The 19,226-nt window shown below is 50.3% G+C and overlaps 1 protein-coding gene across 4 annotated transcripts in view; it reads left to right on the forward strand.

The window, feature by feature from the left end:
* Positions 1–2,159: 2,159 nt before the first annotated feature.
* Positions 2,160–19,226, forward strand: part of Ltbp2 (latent transforming growth factor beta binding protein 2) — an 82,884-nt gene continuing 65,817 nt past the window's right edge. For all 4 annotated transcript variants that reach the window (XR_015739215.1, XM_087911640.1, XM_087911643.1 and 1 more), the window contains exons 1-2: positions 2,160–2,641; positions 9,234–9,304. Coding sequence is in view for 3 of the 4 variants with exons in the window: in XM_087911640.1 (XP_087767766.1) it covers positions 2,160–2,641; positions 9,234–9,304 (553 nt within the window). In the remaining variant the exon portion in view is untranslated. The remainder of the gene's footprint in view (positions 2,642–9,233; positions 9,305–19,226) is intronic.

The following is a 19,226-nucleotide window of genomic DNA, read 5'->3' on the forward strand; positions in this document are numbered from 1 at the left end:
TTACGTGGTGGGAGGTAGAGAAGTTTAGCTGACCGTCCTCTTTCAGGTTCGGCCTCTCTAAAGAATCAGCGGCGCAAGTCACCAGAGAGTAAGATAATTTTAGCTCGGTAGAGCCATGCCGGTAGAGCAGGGTGATGTGTGAGGCAGTGGTGACTTGGGGTGCAAGGGATATTCTAGACTAGGGGTTCAGGGATGCTGTTACAGTTTGGTGCTCAGGTTTCTCTCCAGAGATGTGTCGATGGCTTGATGACTGGTTTGTAACACTATTGGGAGGTGATGGGACCTTGGAGAGGTGGAGAGCAGGGGAAGGAAGTTAGATCATTGGGGACATGCTCTCTAAGGGACAGCAGGGACCTTGGCCCCTTGTTTCTCTCTTTGCTTCCAGGCTGCCATGAGGTTCCCCTCTCCCTTTGCCTTCCTTTAGCACGGGCCCCAAAGCAATGGAGCCAATGAGCTGAGGGCGGAAAACATGAGCCGGAAGAAACAATTTCCCTTTGAAAGGGGCTAACCTTGGGTATTTCCTCACGGGTGGGGGAAGCTGAGCAGCACACAGGGCCACTCTAGCGAGTGATGTTGGCCCCGTGAGGTGAAATGAAGAGCTTGTCCTGAAGACCTCTTGGAGGTGAGCATTCCAGTGGAGGGAAGTGGGCATCGTGGCGGACTGCGGAGAGGGCCAGTGCAGAGGCTGTGGACCGTATCCTGAGCAAGAATAAGCTCACCTAGGCCAGAGAGTCAGCCGGGCGTGGAGAGTTCTGTAGGCCAGTGTCAGGTACTGAGGCTTTCTTCTCCAGCGAAATAGTCCCCGGCTTCTGGAAGGGAGAGGCTGGTACGGGAAGCTGGCAGGGGTGCCCTCTACCCATGCTTTCACGCTGCCCCCTAAGAGATAGTAGGCAAACACTTCCAGGAAAGCCTTATTTGCCCCTGCCAAAGGCCTTCAGGCTTTGGGGCAGAAGACACGAGGGAGAAAGATGGCAGATTTGAAAAGGTGCTCGGATGGGAGGCAACCGGCATCCCTATACCCTTCAATACAAGACGTAAGAACCAGGCCTGTCAGGGACCAATCAGAGGTTCATCTAGTCTCCCGAGGGGGAATCCCCCCGCCCCCAGGAATGAGGGGCTGTGACAGGAGTCCAAGGAGTGAACCATGAACCACAGGCCATAGCCCTACTTCTTATTTCCCTCTTTGGCAATGCCCTTCTTTGGTCACCTAATTCAAGAGGCTCCATGTCTAAATACCTTTTTCAGCGGCAGCCATCCTCACCACAGGTCCAGGCCAAGCCTTGACGCTCCAGGAAGCTGATGAAGATCAAGGAGCTGAGGCAGCTGGCAGAGCCTGTTTCTACAAGGCCCGACTGCCAAGCGTGCGGCTAGCTCCACTAGGGGGCGCGCGCCCCCAGTTGACCTTCCCTATAGGTGTCCGGCTCCTGGCTGTGGCCCCAGGGACACCTGCATTCTCACCTAGCGCCCCCAGCGGCCAAGGGCGGAAGCGACGGGACCAGGCGCGCATGCCTCAGACTCTGTCCCCTTTACTCCGGTCTGGGTACCCTCCCAGACTCCATCAGGCCTGAGAAGCAGCCTTGTTCCAAATCTGAGTCCTTGAGGTCAGGAGCAGGAAATACATTCAGGACAGGTGGACAATTTGAGCTTGCTCAAGACAGGAGATCAGCGGTTCAGGTGCACTTGTCTACGCAGACGTCATGGTCCTTCCAGTGCCCGGGTCTGCCCTGCGTCACCCGCAGCTCCTCACGGGTTAATCCCCTCGCCGCCCGCTCGCTTCTCGGTGCCAAAGTGGGTGTTGCTGGAATTCCTGTCTCCCGTAATAAGGGGGCCGAGCTGTCCCTCCAAGAAGGGGGCATGGCGTGGATAAAAGAGACGAAAAGGCAGGGGGCGGTTTCCAAAAATAAAACCCTCCGGTTCCCCTTCAGACGGCTGCAGTGCGGGGAGCAGACGTAGAGGTGCAGTGGACTCGGGTTCGGTGCACAGTACAGGCAGCTCACGCCATACAGTGCTTGCCGGGGAACTCTCTGGCCCCCAGTCGGCTCCTTCAGAGCCCCCCTAGACGGGTGGGGCAAGCAGCCAGGCAAGTCCACGGAGCGAACGATAGAGAGCATCTCCCGCGAGGTCTCCGGTGCCCGCAGCTCCGCAGCCTTTCTGGCGCCATGAGGGCTCCGATCACCGCCCGCTGCTACGGACGCATCCTACGGATGCGTTGGAGGGGCTTTCTGCCATTTGCTCTGGCTCTCTTGATGGGGACAGGTCATGCCCAAAGGGACTCCATGGGGAGATACGAACCAGCTAGCAGGGATACGAATCGGTCGTGGCGCCCCGTGGGCAGCCACCCCGTAGCGGCTGCAGCCAAGGTGTACAGTCTATTTCGGGAGCCTGATGCTCCGGTGTCTGGCTTGTCGCCCTCGGAGTGGAACCAGCCGGGCCAGCGGAGCCCCAGGAGGCCCGCTGAGGCGGAGGCGGAGGCCAGGAGGCCATCCCGTGCCCAACAGCTGCGTCGAGTCCAACCACCTGTCCAGACCCGAAGAAACAGTCCCCGGGGCCAGCCGCATCCAGCAGCCCGGGCTGTGCCTTCCGTCGCGCGCCCGGTGACCCCGCAGCGACCTGCGGCTGTACGGCAAGGGCGGCTCACCGGGTGAGCACTGGAGAGGGAATGGTGGGGTGGATAAGGGATGCACGCACGGGGGGAGCGGGGGAGGTGGTCGGACGGTCATGCCTTCCTTCACTGGCGTTAGGGACCAGAGGAGACTGTGCCCGCTTTGTCCTCAGTACTGTAGAGAAACCGCTCCGAGGTTCCAAAGCCGGGGCTCAGAACTAGCTTTCAAAAAGGTTTTGGGGGAAAAAAAATAAATCTACTATCCTTTCCCTTGGACACCAGCTCGTCCGGATCCCCGACGTTAAATTCTTGTGCGTTTCTAGCTCAATCTGTGCTGGGCTAATTAGCTCCGTGACAGGCAACATTGCCAAGATCGGCCGTTGGGGAGCAGGCAGCTGGGTGGGCGCTCTGGGTTCTGGAGGCCCAGAGAAGGTTAAACTGGCTCAGGGAGCCAGTAGGTGGAGGATCTGGGCGGGGAAATGGGGACACCAGGGCGCGAAGACAGATGCTTCTCCAGGAAGAGGCTGACAGAGAGCCGGCGCGCCAAGACAAGTGTATGGTCCGGGCTCAGGGGCTGCTGGGACTCGCAGAGGGCTTAGGCATGGGCTTAGGAGTTCTTTGGAGGGAAAGGCTGCCCCGACGCCGTGTGAGGGACTGGGTCTGTGTGTGCCAGTGAGTCTCTGTGCCAGCACTATTTGTACACTTTTTAATGTACAAGTCTCTCTCCAACTCTTCAAATAATTATTTTGCACCACCCACTCTCCGCGGACCTTGTACTCTATTACCACAGAAGGAGGCTCCCCCCTCCTCCGCCCCAACAACACCCTGCCCAGAATTACAATGGTCAGGGATTTTACCTGAGGATCCAGGTGCCTCTGGAATGAGGGTACCCTAGCCTGGCAGTGCCGGACAGGGCAGGGTGCCATTGGTAAGGCTAGGAGGGGCTTTGGCAGCCATTGGCTTGAGCCTGGTTTACCTGTTGGTTTTAGTCCCAGGTAGCAGTCCGGATGCTTGGGCCCCTAGTTCTAGTCCGGGGAGTTTCTGCTTCCTGGTCCTTGGATGCAGCGCTTTCTCTATACTTCAGAATACACTGGGTCTCATCCCTTCTCTGGCCTCAACGTATGCTTCCTTAGAGCCCTCATTTATACATTTCAATTTCTGCGTATGTGCTCACTTCTAAGGGTTCTATGAAAGCAGGGGTGTGTTCCCAGCAGATCAGCGCCTGCACATAGCTGGCTTTCCCTGAGTGTAAACGGACGGACTCCCTTGCTGCCTTTGCAGGTCTAGCCCAAAGTCTGCAGGGCGCAGATTTGCGTGCTGCCAAGTGGCTCCCGCATAGGACCCTTCAAGGAGAGTTAATGGGACATCTGCCCTGTTTCTGCTTTCTCCTCTTTCCTGACTTGTGCGGGCAACTGCCTGATTACATATTGCTGAGCCTGGGAAAGGAGGCAGGGACCCACAGAATCCAACGCTGTTCCTCAGTTACTTATCATGAACAGTATGTGCCGGTGAATGTATTTCTAAAAGTACTGGAAGGGTTTGCTAAGTGCAGTGGAGCAGTACAATGTAGTGGAGAGGCTCAGGGAAGAGACACTGTGACCTGGGACCCCTGGGGGTCAGTAGAAAACACGAGGAAGGAGATGGCCAGAGTGACACCTGTAGATGGCATGTCAGACTGGCTTAACGCTGCCTCAGGACAAGACTTTTCACCGTTGGCATTTGCCCAGGGGTATAGGAGAGTCAGGGGCTTAGGCAAGGGATGGAGTTTGGGCTGTCATAGGGGAATTTATACTGCAAGCTGTGTGTGTGTGTGTGTGTGTGTGTGTGTGTGTGTGTGTGTTGGAAAGTTGCTGTTAGAAGTCATAAAGTTAAGCAAAGCAGACTGTCACCAAGACACAGCTGGCAGATGGGATCAGGTATGTAAACGGCTGGGTGCCACCTACAGGCACCTGCTGTATTCACAGGCACACACCTGTGCTGGAGTAGGCTCCTCAGTTTTGTCTCCTGCACATTTGGAAGATAATGACTTCTTTTGGGATACCATTCAACCCCTGGGGAGGGGCTGAACGACAAAATTATTCCTTAACTTCCTCAATCCATGTCCATTCTGGCCATTGTGTAAAAGTCAGAGCTAGGGACCAAGTGCCATCTGCTGGTGGAATGTAGAACTGCATACCATTGCTACTTAAGACTTTTTTTTTTTTCCTCCTGCAATATGCTCTATGCTGGACCCTGTGGGTGTAACAGCGGACAAGACAGATAAACCCTGTCCTTATGTAATTTTTGATGTAGTGGGTATTTTTTTAAAAGTATGTGCTATAATCCAATAAAAAATGGAGTACAGACCTAAACAGAGAACTCTCAACAGAGGAATCTAAAATGGCTGAAAGACACTTAAGGAAATGCCCAACATCCTTAGTTATCAGAGAAATGCAAATCAAAACGACTCTGAGATTCCATCTTACACCTGTGAGAATGGCCAAAATCAAAAACACTGATGACAACTTATGCTGGAGACGTTGTGAGGAAAAGGGAACACTTCTGCATTGCTGGTGGGAATGCAAACTGGTACAACCCCTTTGGATGTCAGTGTAGCAATTTATCAGAAAATTAGGAGACAACCTTCTTCAAGACCCAGTAATATCACTTTTGGGTATATATCCAAAAGATGCTCAATCGTGCCACAAGGACATGTGCTCAACTATGTTCATAGCAGCTTTGTTTGTCATAGCCAGAACCTGGAAACAACCTAAATGTCCCCTGACCGGAGAATGGATAAGGAAAATGTGGCACATTTACACATGGAGTACTACACAGCAGAAAAAAATAACAACAGCTTGAATAATGCAGGAAAATGGATGGAGCTAGAAAACATCATTTTGAGTGAGGTAACCCAGACATAGAAAGACAATTATCACATGTACTCACTCATAGGTGGTTTTTAAATATCAAGCAAAGAAAGCCAGTCTACAAACCACAATCCCAGAGAACTTAGACAACAATGAGGACACTAAGAGAGACTTACATAGATCTAATCTACATGGGAAGTAGAAAGTAGAAAAAGACAAGATCTCCTGAGTAAATTGGGAGCATGGGGACCTTGGTGGAGGGTTGAAGGGGGGAGAGGAGAGGCAGGGAGGGAAGTCAATAAATATCAATAAAAATATGTGCTAGACACTGGGCTAAGTGTCTGAGGTACAGTGGTGAGCAGTGTAGCTATGTCATACAGTCTACAGGAGACTCATTAAGCCATTGTTTCCCGGTGCTCGGTGTTTTTTGGACCAGCCTCATAGTAGATCATCTATGTGTTTCCTTCATATTCTCTTACTTTATCTCTGTCCACCAAGTGGGTTCCAGGGCTTGAACTCAGGCTGTCAGACTTGACAGCAAGTGCTTTGACCCAATGAGCCGTCTTGCAAGGTTTTTATTCCTCAATATATTATTAAAGTAACAGAATTCCATGTTATATATTTTGAAGTAAATATGAAGTTTTAAACAAATACTAAAAGACACTGAAAATAACAGAACTCACAAGTTATTGTTAGTTTTTTGACTTAAATTTCCTCTATAAATTTGCCTCCCTCTTTCTGCAGTTAAATTTGGATTTAAATATTTCCAGTGTGTGCTTTATACTATTACAGCAGATGTAACTATCCATAAAATACACAGTATTGCATATTTTAAACTTAGATAAATGATAGCATATTGTATTCTCCTACAATGTTTTTCCTTCCTCATTAGCCTTTTGAGACTTAACTATGATAATATACAGCTCAAGTTTATTCATTTTAACTGTTGTATATTGTTCCTTTGTCTAAATATACCACAGTTTATTTATTCATCCTCCTGTTTCTGGATGTTTAGATGAATTACATTTTTTGCCATTACAAACAGAGCCTGACTCATTTTTCAGCATAAATAAATCCATAATTAAAAGAAAACTTTGTATCATTATTGCAAGTTAAAAGCAGTACTATTTGCAAAAAGAGAAAATAAATGTAGGAAAATTTGAAACAAAAAAAGAAGCTTTCCAGTTTTGGTCAGGCACCAGCCGTTGTTCTGGAAGTTGAATCCCGAGGATTCTGCTCTCTATGGAGAAGTGGACGGGCTGCTGTGTCCAGGGACAGGATCCAGCTTGAGGACCTAGGATGGAGACCTGCTACCTGCCTAAGTAGGTTAGAAAAATCATGGAGCAGGAAATCACTTCCTTGCTGTGGAAGTCGGTACTGTTAAGTTGGCTGGTCATAGAAACCTAACATCCCCTTTCCTACCCTCTGCATTGCTCAGTCCGCTTCCGAGGAAGCCCTGGACCGGGTGACTAAAAGAAGTATTTAATATATACCACGTGTTAGGCACTCTGTCAGCCTGCAGAGGCAAAGAGAAAAAGGAAAGAACCTTTGAGGACAGAGGTGGACCCTAGTGGCATGAGCCACCGCTACTAAATGATGGCAGTGAGAGCAGGGGAAGCCAGACACTCGTCAGAGGAGCCTTAAACGACGGGGATAATCACCTCCAAGCTGGATGGAGGTGATTATCACCTGGTTGGATCTGGGAGATCCTCGAAGAAGTCCGTTGAGTATCTGAATCTCCTTTAGGTACCCTCCCAGGGCCATCCTGTCCCTGCTGCTGACGGCCTTTGATTCCGGCCAGTCTCTGCTCTGCTTCTGACATGCCTTAGGACTCATTTGTAGGCTGGCAAAGCAGACCTGACTGCTGACCTCCTGCTCTTAGCTGTAAAGCCATCCTGAGAGCATCTGGGGTGATGCGTGGCTCAGGGGGCCTCTTGGCAGGATTTGTTCCCAGCCAAGTAGACTCCTTGGTTTGTGCTGTGCTCCCACAGGCGCTGGTTTTTAGAAAACTCACAGGGCACACAGCCTGTTTTCTCTCAAAGACCTCCCAGGCCGCAAAGATGCTTGTCACTACCACAGTGGGGTAGCAACTTCCAAATGAGTGGACTATTTTTTCCTCTTCTACCTGGGTATATACCGGAAAGCCCTAGGTCTGGGGGCGGGGCTGGGGGCTGGGCAGCTGTCTCCTTGGGGCCCAGAGGCTTGGGCCTTGATTGGGAGGAGAGCCTTGTGGAACCAGGACGGTTCTGGGGGAGGTAGCCAGCAGGACAAAGCTCTTGGCCAGCAGGACATTCTGAAAGCTCCCTGGGAGGCCGTGCCCCACAACATTGGGCCCAAGGGCCGGGAATGGGCCTCAGCCTTTGCAGTCCTTAGGAATTTATTTTGAATTCTTTGTATTACTCTCACAACCGCACAAGCTTTGGGGTCCACTCAAATGTCAAACAATTTCCTAAGCGGCACCAGATGCTCGTCATCTTGGCCCCAAGGATCCCAGGAATGACCACCCACTCCAGCCTTTGGCCCCCCAGCCTCTCCCTCCCACTCAACCCTGGTTCATTTCTGCTCCTTATGACTGGGCCCAGGGAGTCAGAGTCAGCTCCTCCTGGTCCTGTCCAAAGAAGTCTTCTCTGGGGCACTCCCTCTTGGGGGCGTTTCCCTTGTCTGGTTAGGCGGTTCTGGAGATGGAGGGCTTGGACTGGAGAACCTTTTGGTACTGGTGGCTCTCACCAGACTCCTGAGGCCAACGTTTGCACAAGTGGAGTGAGTGTTTCACCAGGACCCAAAGTTAAGGTCTCACGAAGGTGTCAGGGCCAGGTGCATTCCCCCATACACTATGTTCCATTGTCGTTCCCAAGTGAAAAGTGTGCTGGTTGGACAGAGGTGGCTTCGTTATGTCCCATCTCCTACCAGCTATCACGCTGGAAGTCTTAAACAGTGACCCAAGAGCCCTTGTTTCTTTAGTCTCCCTCTTAGCCTTCAGTCTGATCGTATATGTGGCTGCCCAGGTCTCTACTCCTCCTGGTTTGGATTCGTGGGACAGTAGCACGCATCCATATCCTTAAGACTGTTGATGCATGACTTCCTTGTCAGCACTGGCAGGCCCAGAGCACAGTGTGTGGCTTTTGGTGAGAGGCATTGCAGACTTGGAGCCTGGTTTAGAGTTTGACCAACTCAGAGGTTTGGGTTTTGGTGTTCTGGATAGAACCCAGGGCCTCCAACCCGGCTAGGCAGGCTCTCTCTCACCGAGCTGCCCACTAGTCTGCCAGGCTAGATTTGAACTGGGCTCTGGTACTCAACAATCACATGGCTTAATCTCTCTGGACTTGTTTACCATCTTGTTCTTGTTACTCTGTGTGTGTGTGTGTGTGTGTGTGTGTGTGTGTGTGTGTTGATTGTTTGAGATGAGGTCTTGCCCAGTTCCAGGCTGGCCTAGAACTCCTGTCAGGGTACCACCATGCTCTGCTCTGTATTGACTTCTGGGTACTGTGTGCTAGACACCTCTTCTCACTCTTCCCAGTCACTCAGCAAGGCAGGTATTGTCTCCATTGCGCAGATGGAGAGACTGAGGCCTCCCAGAGGTCTACAGGGAATGGCAGGGGCAAGACGCGACTTTGGTCTTTGTCACGCCATAGTGGTCGTCCCTGGACCAGGTGGCCTCCCCGTGGAATGGGGACAGTCTTCCCAGCCTCTAACTACTCCCCCAAGCCCTGCCTAAAGAGGGCTGTGTGAAGAGTCCCAGCTCTGAGCATCCTTGTGTTAACTTTGCTCTGGCGACTCCACAGGAGAAATGTCTGCGGGGGACAGTGCTGCCCAGGATGGACGACATCCAACAGCACCAACCACTGTATCAAACGTGAGTATCTCCTGTCCCATCCACCCGTTTTGCTCTTGAGGTGGACCTGGATGAGAACTCCAGGACCTGGAGCAGACGGGTCTTCCTTGGCTTCCTTCTGAGGATGCAGCCGGTCTTCAGAGTGGAGGCGGTGTGTAGTAGAAGGGAAACTTCCTCAAAGCAGATTCCCGCTCACGTTTTAAACTTCTTACATCTCCTTCTTCTGGCTACCCGTGTTTGTGGTCTGCAGAATAAACCTCTGGGGGGGGGGCACCATTCTCACTATGGGCTGTGGGAAGCCACCTCTGCCCTGACCCCTGGCCCACAATCCTGGCCTATCAGGCAGACCTGGTCCTAGAATGATCAAATAAGGTTCTGAGTTGGTTTTTGGAACAGCCTTCTCTCAGATTACTCTAAAACCTGCCAAGCTGTCTTAAATGTCGAGAAAGAAAGAAATCCTCTTAGCGATGTGGAGACCAAGGATGGAGGCAGGAAGAGTCAGGACTTGTAGGCCGACCCTTCACTCAAGGGTGGGAGAGCCATGGCCCCTGCCTCCATTCATGTCAGAGGCAGTGACAAGAGCCAATACTTTAGTACAGTAGCCATTTTATATAAACTGTGCTGAACCTTCCCCTTGGTGGATGAGGAAACAAGCAGGCAATGGCAGAAGTAGAACTGAGCTCAGATAACTCCTGACGCCAGGGAGCACCATACGCCCCGCTGCTGCCAGGTACCTGCCCTGGGCCTCCCTCTGCATCCGCGCTGGGTAGAATAGTGTAGTTCCTGGGGACTCTGGCGAGGTCTGAAGCTCAAGGTTGGAGAAGAAGATTGGTACGTTCCAGACAGCTCAGTCTTTGCAGGCAGCCTTTGGCTGGTAGAGTGAGGCTTGGGTTGACTCAACAGGCAGCCTCACAGGGAGTGGGCTTCTGCCCAGATGCCTGAGGGGTCTGGGCCTGGTCACACTCAACCCTGCAGGCCTACAGGCTGTTTCCTAACTCACTTGTGATTTTCCAGTATTTTTCTTTGCCAAACTGTAGCTTCAACATTGGAAACTTGAGGTTGGGTGAATGCAGAGTGTCTCGGACCAAGCGTGTATGCACCCTCATGTCTCAGAGGGTGCTGCTGGAGGATGTGTAGGTACCTATACCCCCATTATTTCTCTGTCCAGCTTGGTTAGGCTACACCCCTCCCCAACCTGTCCCCTAACCCTTAGACCAGGCTATAGGCTGGCAGCTCTTCCCTATTTGAAGAGGGCTTCCCACTGAAGAGCTGTGTGGTAATTAGTTGGTCCCTATGCTGTTTGCTTGTTGCTATTTTGCTGCTAATGAGCCTAATAAAAACCACGTGAGCCACGTGAGCGACGGGGGTGTTGGCCCTGGATAACCGGGCCCAGGGCTGTGTAGAATGTGACGCTCTTGGTTCCAAACTCTGGCAGCTGGCTCTGTACTTCCCCAGTGGCTTCTTATTGCCCCCTCCCCTCTATGCAGCTGCCCTTAGGGATGGGGAGATGCCATGCCAGAGAATGTTCAGGATTCTATACTAGCAATTTCGTCCACATGGGGTGCCTTCCAGGCAGGTGGGAGATGAGAAAAGATTAGGAGGAGTGTCTGACATAACCCCATTTCAGTGCTGGACCCCAAACCATGTGGAGAACTTGGATTCTCTTCTGACTCCCCAGATATATCTGGCTCCTGGATATAATGTATCGAGAACTCAATTTATTCTCTGTGTTTAGAAGTGCTGGTCCTGGCTCAGCTGCCACCTCTTCCTGGCCCCTCTTGTCACTTGCAGAAGCAATCCTAAGTCCTAACACATTATGCCACCACCCTGGCTAGTCTGCTCCCTTCTTCCAGAGTCATTGGAAGCTGGGGGGCTGCTGTGTCTCTGGTCATTGTTTTCTCCCTTGGTTTTGGTATCTGCCTTTTTTATGTGGCCTTGCCAGTTCTTCTGCATGATTCATGTGTTTACGTATCTCTGGGAGCAGCTGACTGAGGGCAAGGGCAGCAGGATGTGAGGTGACTGTCCTGTTTACAGCTGCTGGTTTGAGGAGAGTCTTCGGTTTTCTCACACTAGCTCATCCCTGTCTCCACACAGCTGGGGAAGGGGCCCAGAACCTCCCCCAGCCTTCCTATCTTGATGTGAATACACAGGGAATGGGGCTGCTCTGGGGAGGACCCTACAGTGACTGAGGAGAGGCCTGCCCATCCCTAGACCCCATCTCTAGACCCCAACTCTTGTAATAAGATTCACGGTTAAGAGTCTATGCTTTAGATTCTGGTATCAGGTCTAAGGAGATGGATGTTCAAACCCTAGTGTTAGATCCTTGGGCAAGTCACCAGGTCCCTTTTTAGTAGAGTCTTAGTCATACAGTGTACGACAACTTACGCAGGATTGTCTTTGGTATTAACAGCAATACAGTCTATAATTCTCACAGTGCACCAGGTTACCATAAGTCCTTTATATTTTTAAGTTCTTTATAGTCCTGGGTCTTTTTTTTTTAAATTTTATTTATTTATTATGTACACAGTGCTCTGCCTGCATGTATCCCTGCAGCCAGAAGAGGGCACCAAATCTCATTGCAGATGGTTGTGAGCCATGTGGTTGCTGGGAACTGAACTCAGGACCTTTGGAAGAGCAAGCAGAGCTCTTAACCACTGAGCCATCTCTCCAGCCCCCTATATTTCTGATTTTTTGTTTGTTTGTTGAGACAGAGTTTCTGTGTAGCCTTAGCTGTCCTTGGTTGTCTTGGAACTCTCTCTATAGACCAGGCTGGTTTCAAACTCACAGAGACTTTAATACAATGACTCATGAGGCTGGGTTTGATCCCCACCCCACGTATGTAGATGAACCTGGATAGCTGTCCAAGCCAGGGAGTGGGGGTCCAGCAGTCTGTATATGAATCCAGTCTCCAGCTCTTACCCCCATTCTTTCTGCTAAATGAGCAGCTGTGCAGACAGCCTGGCTCATGGCTAGACATATGGTGTTTGGAACACAGTCAGCAGAGCCTGTGCTAGAGACCCACTTGGTGGGTGTGTGGCTCTGGACAAGCTGCTCAGACTGTGTCTCAGTGTCCTCTTCTGTGCTCTGCAACTAACAATAGCTTCTTCCTTCCAGAGTTGTAAGGAACAAACGAAGTAACTTAGGTCAAACATGTCATTCATGGTCTGTTGTGTTCTCTAGGTTCTTTACACAGAGCTGTCATTTTGACTTTGATTTCTAAGGACAGGGGTTATCTAGCTGTCCCCAGCATGGTGTACCTCTGGGTGGCACAGTGCCTCTCCTGGACTAAGCTGAGACATCCCTTTCTGTTGTCAAACTTCTGTCTGCTCTCCCAGACACCCTCCCTGCTGCTCAGGGGACCTGGTGCTGGAGGCCTGGTGTGCATTTGCTCCCGATTTCTTCGTCTGGAGCCTCTGCATTGTGTAGTAGGCAGTGGGTCAGTATTCCTTCTGGTTCTTATCTCAGTCCTACAAGGACCCTCTTTCTCTTTTTCTGGCTTCCACTTGGCTTCCCTCAGGGTGCTCGTCTGATTCCACCCATCTCACACCTGTAGAAGACTCACCCGTGAGGACAGCTACACGGAAGTTGTTAGGGAATGATGGAGAGGAAGATAGGAGGAGACAAAAGATATCATGGGAGCTCAATAGAGACCCAAGTAGGAAGAAATACACAGGCCCCGATGATGTCATGTAGGGGACTGTACTCTTCGTGGCGAGTATGTATTTCCCATGAGGCTTTTTGCGTTATGAGATGTCCTCAGCCAGGAGCTTCCTGAAGCCAGGCACTGGCTCCCTCTGCACCCGCTATTGTCCTCTGCATGCACGGACGCCGCTGACTGCAGCTTCTGTCCCTGCTACTAAACGACAGGTTTCCCAGGAAACCTTTTCCAGCCCTCCTCTTTTCTTTCTGGCTGCACTGCCCCTGGAGCGGTCTGCTTTCTCATAGATGTAGACACAGTCTTGGGGACACTAACCCATGTGTATAGACACTCCTGGCCAGACCTCTCTCTTGATCCCGGGCTGCTGTCGTGATTGCCTCCCTGACATCCCAACCCCACTTTGTGCAAAGGAGTCCATATTCTCTCTACCCCAAGTCAGTTTTTGCTCCCGTTTGGAATGGCATCTCCAGACAGCGAGGGGCACATGGGCCACCTTCTTGCGCATGTTCTGTCATTATTCCTTGCCACACCCTGCTTGTTTTCACTTCTCAAGTCCTATGTGGACTGTGCATGCCTCACTACAATGCCTCCCAGGTCTTGGGTGTCTGCAGCGATCCTCTCTGGATGTCTGCAGAAGTTCACTGGCTGCTCTTTCCGTTACCCCTGAATGCATCAGCTGGCCTGCTGCTGTAGGGGTCCCTAAGCCAGAGTCCCTTCCAGCCTGGCTCTTAGCCCTTACCCTGTCTCGCTCACATCATCTAGCCTGGCTGCTGGGAATGTGCCTCCTCTCCTCCAGAGCAGATGCTTCACATTCTGGTTTCTGGTCTGCTGTCCCTTTGTTATGTATTCTCTGATACCCTTCTGATAAATGTGAAAGTTCCATGAGTGAGCGGACAGAGTTTACCTTCTTCCCCACTCTGTGCAGTCATAAATATTGGATGCACAGATGCAGGGCCACACTCTAGATAAGGACACAGTCTGCCAGCGGGAGTGGCTCCTGCCTTCATGTGGTTAGGATTCAGACAGTCCATGATGGCAAGGTGACACTTTCCTGTATACTCTGGCCTGGACTGGGGGTACGAAGGGTGGATGGCTACATGTCAGCCATAGCATTGTCTTCTATGCCCTTGATGTTGCTTTCCAGGAAGAGGCTCATCGCAGGCTTGCCCCTGATAGTGCCTGTCCTGCTCCTCGTTGCTGGGTGCCCCTCCTGGAACTAGAACCACCCAAACCCTGGTTTCTCACAACCAAGTCAAGGTTGCAGGGTGGGTATGCCATGAAGTCTCCTTCCTTGTGCCTGCCGTGGCTGGTGGGAATTGGGGCTGCCTTCTGCCCCAGTGCCTGGCCCTCAGCCTCCAAGTGGCCTAGCACCGCAGTGTTTGCTAAAGCAATTAACAGGGCGGTCCAGGCCTAGAGGCTGGGGCCAAAGTCTGACTCACACCTTCCCTTCCTCCCCTCAGACCGCCAAACAGTAGAGGCCCACTTGGCCTGCCAGACAACGTCTGCAGAGAGTGTGCAAAGGGCCAAAAATGGCATCTTTCTCTCATTAGAGGCTTTTATGTGAATACAACTGCTATTTTGGAGCCGGGCGCTTGGCGGGTATGAGCCCCAGTGCTGTTTGCAGCAGTCCGGAGAGCAGTGGCCCCGCACAGCTGTGGTGGGAGTGGGGCAAGGTCATGGGGCCTAGGGCCCTGACTCCTCCATAGCCTGGAGGCCCAGGTCTAAGGTTCTGACAGGTAATGCCCTCCTCACGGGGCTTCGGTGGAAAGAATGAGTACACAGAGGGTTCTGAGGGTATGTCTCTGCCTTTAGGGCCAAAACATAGCCCTTATAAATATATCCTAAAGGTGAGGTGCCCATGGAGGGCCTGGGACAAGTGTTGTGGATGGTTGGAAATGGTCAGATTTGTAAAGGGTTTGGCTGAGAAAGAGTCATAGAGTGGGGGACAGGTTGTTAGGTCCCTAGAGGCAGAATATAAGACATCAAGGAGCTTGGTAGGGGTGGGGTATCTTAAAACCAACGTCTCACCTCACAGAGTGTAGAGAGAAAAGGACGGTGTCTTTGGGACCCAGAAGAAAGAAATGGTGGCAAAAACTTAAAGAAGGGGCCGTCTGTTTGTACTGCGGTACTTCCTCCTGCACACTTGCCTAGGCCTGGCTAAAGGGAACGGGGCTTGGCTAAGAAATTCAAAAGCCATCCGGCCCCCACTCATTGCTGTTTTTTAGCTTTGTGGGTCGACTACTAGAATGTTGGGCGTGATGGAACTGTTCTATATTTTGCTGTCCAATATGGTCACCACAAGCCACATGTGACTAGTAAACACTTGAATGTGGCGAATGAGAAACGAGGAATAGAGTTTTAAATTTTATGACATCTCAATCGAACCCATTTACACTTAAATAACCACAAACAACTTGCGGCTGCCGTGTTGGACGGGCAGTTCTAGAAAGCGTGGCTGGTGTCCTCTGCCAGGATCTGTAGAGTGCGGATCAGCAGCCTGCTTCTGGAACAAGCCTAGACGTGGAGCTAAGCATCTCAGAAAGGCAGACAGTGTCACAGTCACACAGCGGGGTGGCTGAGCTGGCTCAGATCATATCCTTCTAGCCCTGGCCCCCTACCTCCTGACAGTTCTACTAACAAGCAGATGACCTTCATGGATCTGAAACAGGGAGGGTAGAATCCGTTTACACAGTGGGCGCTGTTTCTAGAACCTTCTCCCCCCAGGCCTTCCCATTCTGACTTTGGTCTCCTCCCAAAAGTATGCGTTTTGTGTGGAAAGTCGGAGTATACCTTTGCTCAACTTTTGGAGCTGAGTGAAGGTAGTCGGGGTGCACCCAAAAAGGTGAGGGTGTCTGGGAACAGTGTTTTCATCCATTTCCTGCTTTCAAAGCAGTTTCGGGAGTTTTTGTTTCTTCCTATCTTTTGACATCCTGCTGACTCTGTAGAGCTAAACTCTTCACATACCTCATGTTCAGTGAAGAAAAGTGCCAGAGGAGGGTGGAGAAGGCAGGGTTCCAGAAAATCCAAATTATGAATGGACAGAGAACAGCACAGCCTCTGGCTACACAAGGGTGCTGTCCTCCAATAAGGAGAGGCTAGCTGTGCACCTTCTGGTGAACCAACCCCTGAGGACTGACAAAGGCCCTACAGTGCTACGCTGATAATTCTCCAGCAATAATCAACCAAAGATCCGTTAGAGCCTAAAACACCCACTGAGTTAATTTCTTAAATGCAAAGTGTAATCTCTCCTCAATAAGAAAAATAGGATGTTTGAACTGGGTATAAAAGTTCACCTCTAGACAGTGGTGGCACATGCCTTTACTCCCAGCACTTGGAAGGCAGAGTCAGGCAGATCTCTGTGAGTTCGAGGCCAGCCTGGTCTACAGAGTGACCAAGACAGTCAGACCTACCCAGAGAAACCCTGTCTGGGGGAGAAAAAGTTCACCAAGCTTGGAGTTTGTCTCTTCAGATGGCACAGCCCTGTTGGAGCTGCCTTTCCTTGGGTGCCTTTTTTGGTACCTTAGAAAGTTCCTGCTATGAGCAATTCTGAGATGGTCAGTTTGCTTTTGATACATTTTTAAAATTTGAGCTATATATTTTTCTCTGTTTCCCTCACTTCCTCCCCCCTTCTTTCCTCTTTCATGATCCCCATGCTCCCAGTTTACTCAGGGAAAATTGTCTTTTTCTACTTCCCATGTAGATTAGATCCATTTATGTCTCTCTTAGGATCCCCTTGCTATCTAGGTTCTCTGGGATTGTGAATTGTAGGCTGGTTTTTCTTTGTTTTATGTCTAAAAGTCACTTATGAGTGAGTGCATATTATATTTGTCTTTCTGGGTCTGGGTTACCTCACTCAATATGATGTTTTCTAGATCCATCCATTTGTCTGCAAATTTCAAGCTGTCGTTATTTTCTTCTGTTTACTCCATTGTGTAAATGTACCACATTTTCCTTATCCATTCTTTGGTCGAGGGGCATTTAGGTTGTTTCCAGGTTCTGGCTATGACAAACAATGCTGCTATGAACATAGCTGAGCACATGTCGTTGTGACCTGGTTGAGCATCCTTTGGATATATACCCAAGAGTGGCATTGCTGGGTCTAAAGGAAGGTTGTTTCCTAATTTTCTGAGAAAGCTTTTGATATATTTTGAGATCTGTGTTCATTTGTTTCTATGGGTCTCCATTAAACACAGCTCCCTCTCACACTGTCACTAGATTTCATGCATCAATACAATATAATATCAACAAAACAAAACAAAACAAAAAAAGAAAAAGGACGAAAAAAAAACAAGAAAGGAAAAAAAAAACAAAAAAACCCCAAAAAACAAAACAAACAAAACAAAAGAAGCAAAAGAAGCAAACCACCTGCGCAATGGTTCCGCTAGTAAAGGCACCTGCCGCACAGGCCTAATGACCGGATTGACCCCAGAACCCAAGTAAAGGTAGAGGAGTAAACTGACTCTGCAGAGCTGCCCTTTGACCTCCATGCCTGCACCCCTCTGTGCCACACACACACACACACACATGAACATAAATAAAAGCAAGAGAACCAGTGTACAGAGACCAGCTTTTCTGTGTTCCCAAGTGGAGGGAACTGAGTGAATTTAAAAGCAACTGCCATATGCAGCCACCTTCAATTGCAAAACACCGTTTTAGGGGCTGGAGCAGTGACTCGAGGACAATAAAATTCTGGATGTGTAACACGAGGACCAGAGTTCAGTCCTCAGCACCCACACAGACGCAGGATGGCCGTGACAGCCTCTATGCAGTCCCGTGAGTCAGGCACATGGGATATCTGGAAGAAACTGGCTAGGTAGCCAAGCCAAATGGTGAACTCTAGATTTGAGTGGGAAACCCTGCTTCAGTCTAAGGCGGACGCTTCCTAGCATCCAGCTTCACTCTAATCAGCTGAGCTAAAGGCTCTGGCCAGCATAGCACTCGCCCCATGGACCTCTGTGACCTTTCTGGATAAGTGTACTAGAGACTTTTTGTTGTGGAAGCTACTTTTGCTCCTTTAGCCAATAGCCTTTGAGTTACCAGCCCACTGGGGTGTGTTATCTTTCGCTTAAAAAAAAAAAAAAAAGCGGCGGCAGCCCTCCTCTCTCTCTTGCTTTGGATTCCACTTCTGGCTATCAGAAGCTTTTCCTGGTCATGCAGGAGGCTGTAGTCTAGGATGGTGATCTGTAAGTTTTTTCCCTTTAAATAAATAACCCTTTTATTCATCACAATTCCAAATTGGTGTGGGATTGTTTTGTGACTTACTCCATTAACTTTTTCTATCACATTCCAGACCTTGTGAGTGCTCTGAGAATGCTCATCAATGTAGAAGTATGAGCTGGCGCACACCTTTCCTTATAATTTGAAACGGACCATGTGGCTTTAGAAGGGTCAAGGAAGACACCCATTGCCCACCTCTGGCCTCCATGTGCACACATGTACAAAGTACCAGTACACACTTGTGCACTCACCCACATGGTGACACATGTATACATGCCAAAAGAAAGTTTAAAAGGGCGTTTAACACAAGGAAAAAAAGTGAAAAAAACTTTCAGAATTTTCCTTTTCTTAGGCAATTGAAGCCACCATTGTGAGTCTTTTAGGGGTGCCTTTGTAGGGAAGAAAAGAGAGGCTCATGATCCAGTCCTATAATACATTATAGGACTGACTCAGAACAAACCAGACACTGCAGTGTATCTCATGCTGAGACGAATGGAAACCGTACAAGCCAGGGCTCTAGGAAGCCAGTGAGAGCTGATTCAAACCTCAGACCCTCCCAACATGGAAGGCTGCCTCAGCAAACTGGGAAAGGTCACTTTCCCAGGAGGGTGTTTATCTATCAACACAGCTGGCTGGTCTGAAGTCTTAAGACTTTTATTTACGAGGATACAATAGACAGAGAAAAGTGATAGATCCAGTTTTTCTCCTGACCACTCATTCACTGTGAGCTGGGACCAACCGAAGTCCTCCCTGAGAATGGGATTCCTGGTTGAGAAAAGACCTTCTGGGAAGTGGCAGGACCCCCACCAGGTGGGGTTCCTCTTGTGTAGCTGCCCTCACTTATCTCTGGGCCCTCAGTACTAGTCAAGGGTGTTCCCAGAAGTTGGCAGCAGACAGCCTTGTCGAAGAAAGCGGACCCAGAGTGAGTGGTGGAGAGAGGCGTAGGGGCTTAGCTTGCGGGGCTGGGCATCTCAGATCTCCAGAGGATGGAAGATGTTATTGTTAATGTCAGGGATGGGTCATCCTTGGGACTTCAGAGGGGTGGAGAGATGTGAGGCCGCCTTTGGG

The sequence above is a fragment of the Myodes glareolus genome, chromosome 11 (genome assembly GCF_982192425.1).
Source record: "Myodes glareolus chromosome 11, mMyoGla1.1, whole genome shotgun sequence".
In the NCBI taxonomy this organism is placed as follows: Eukaryota; Metazoa; Chordata; class Mammalia; order Rodentia; family Cricetidae; genus Myodes; species Myodes glareolus.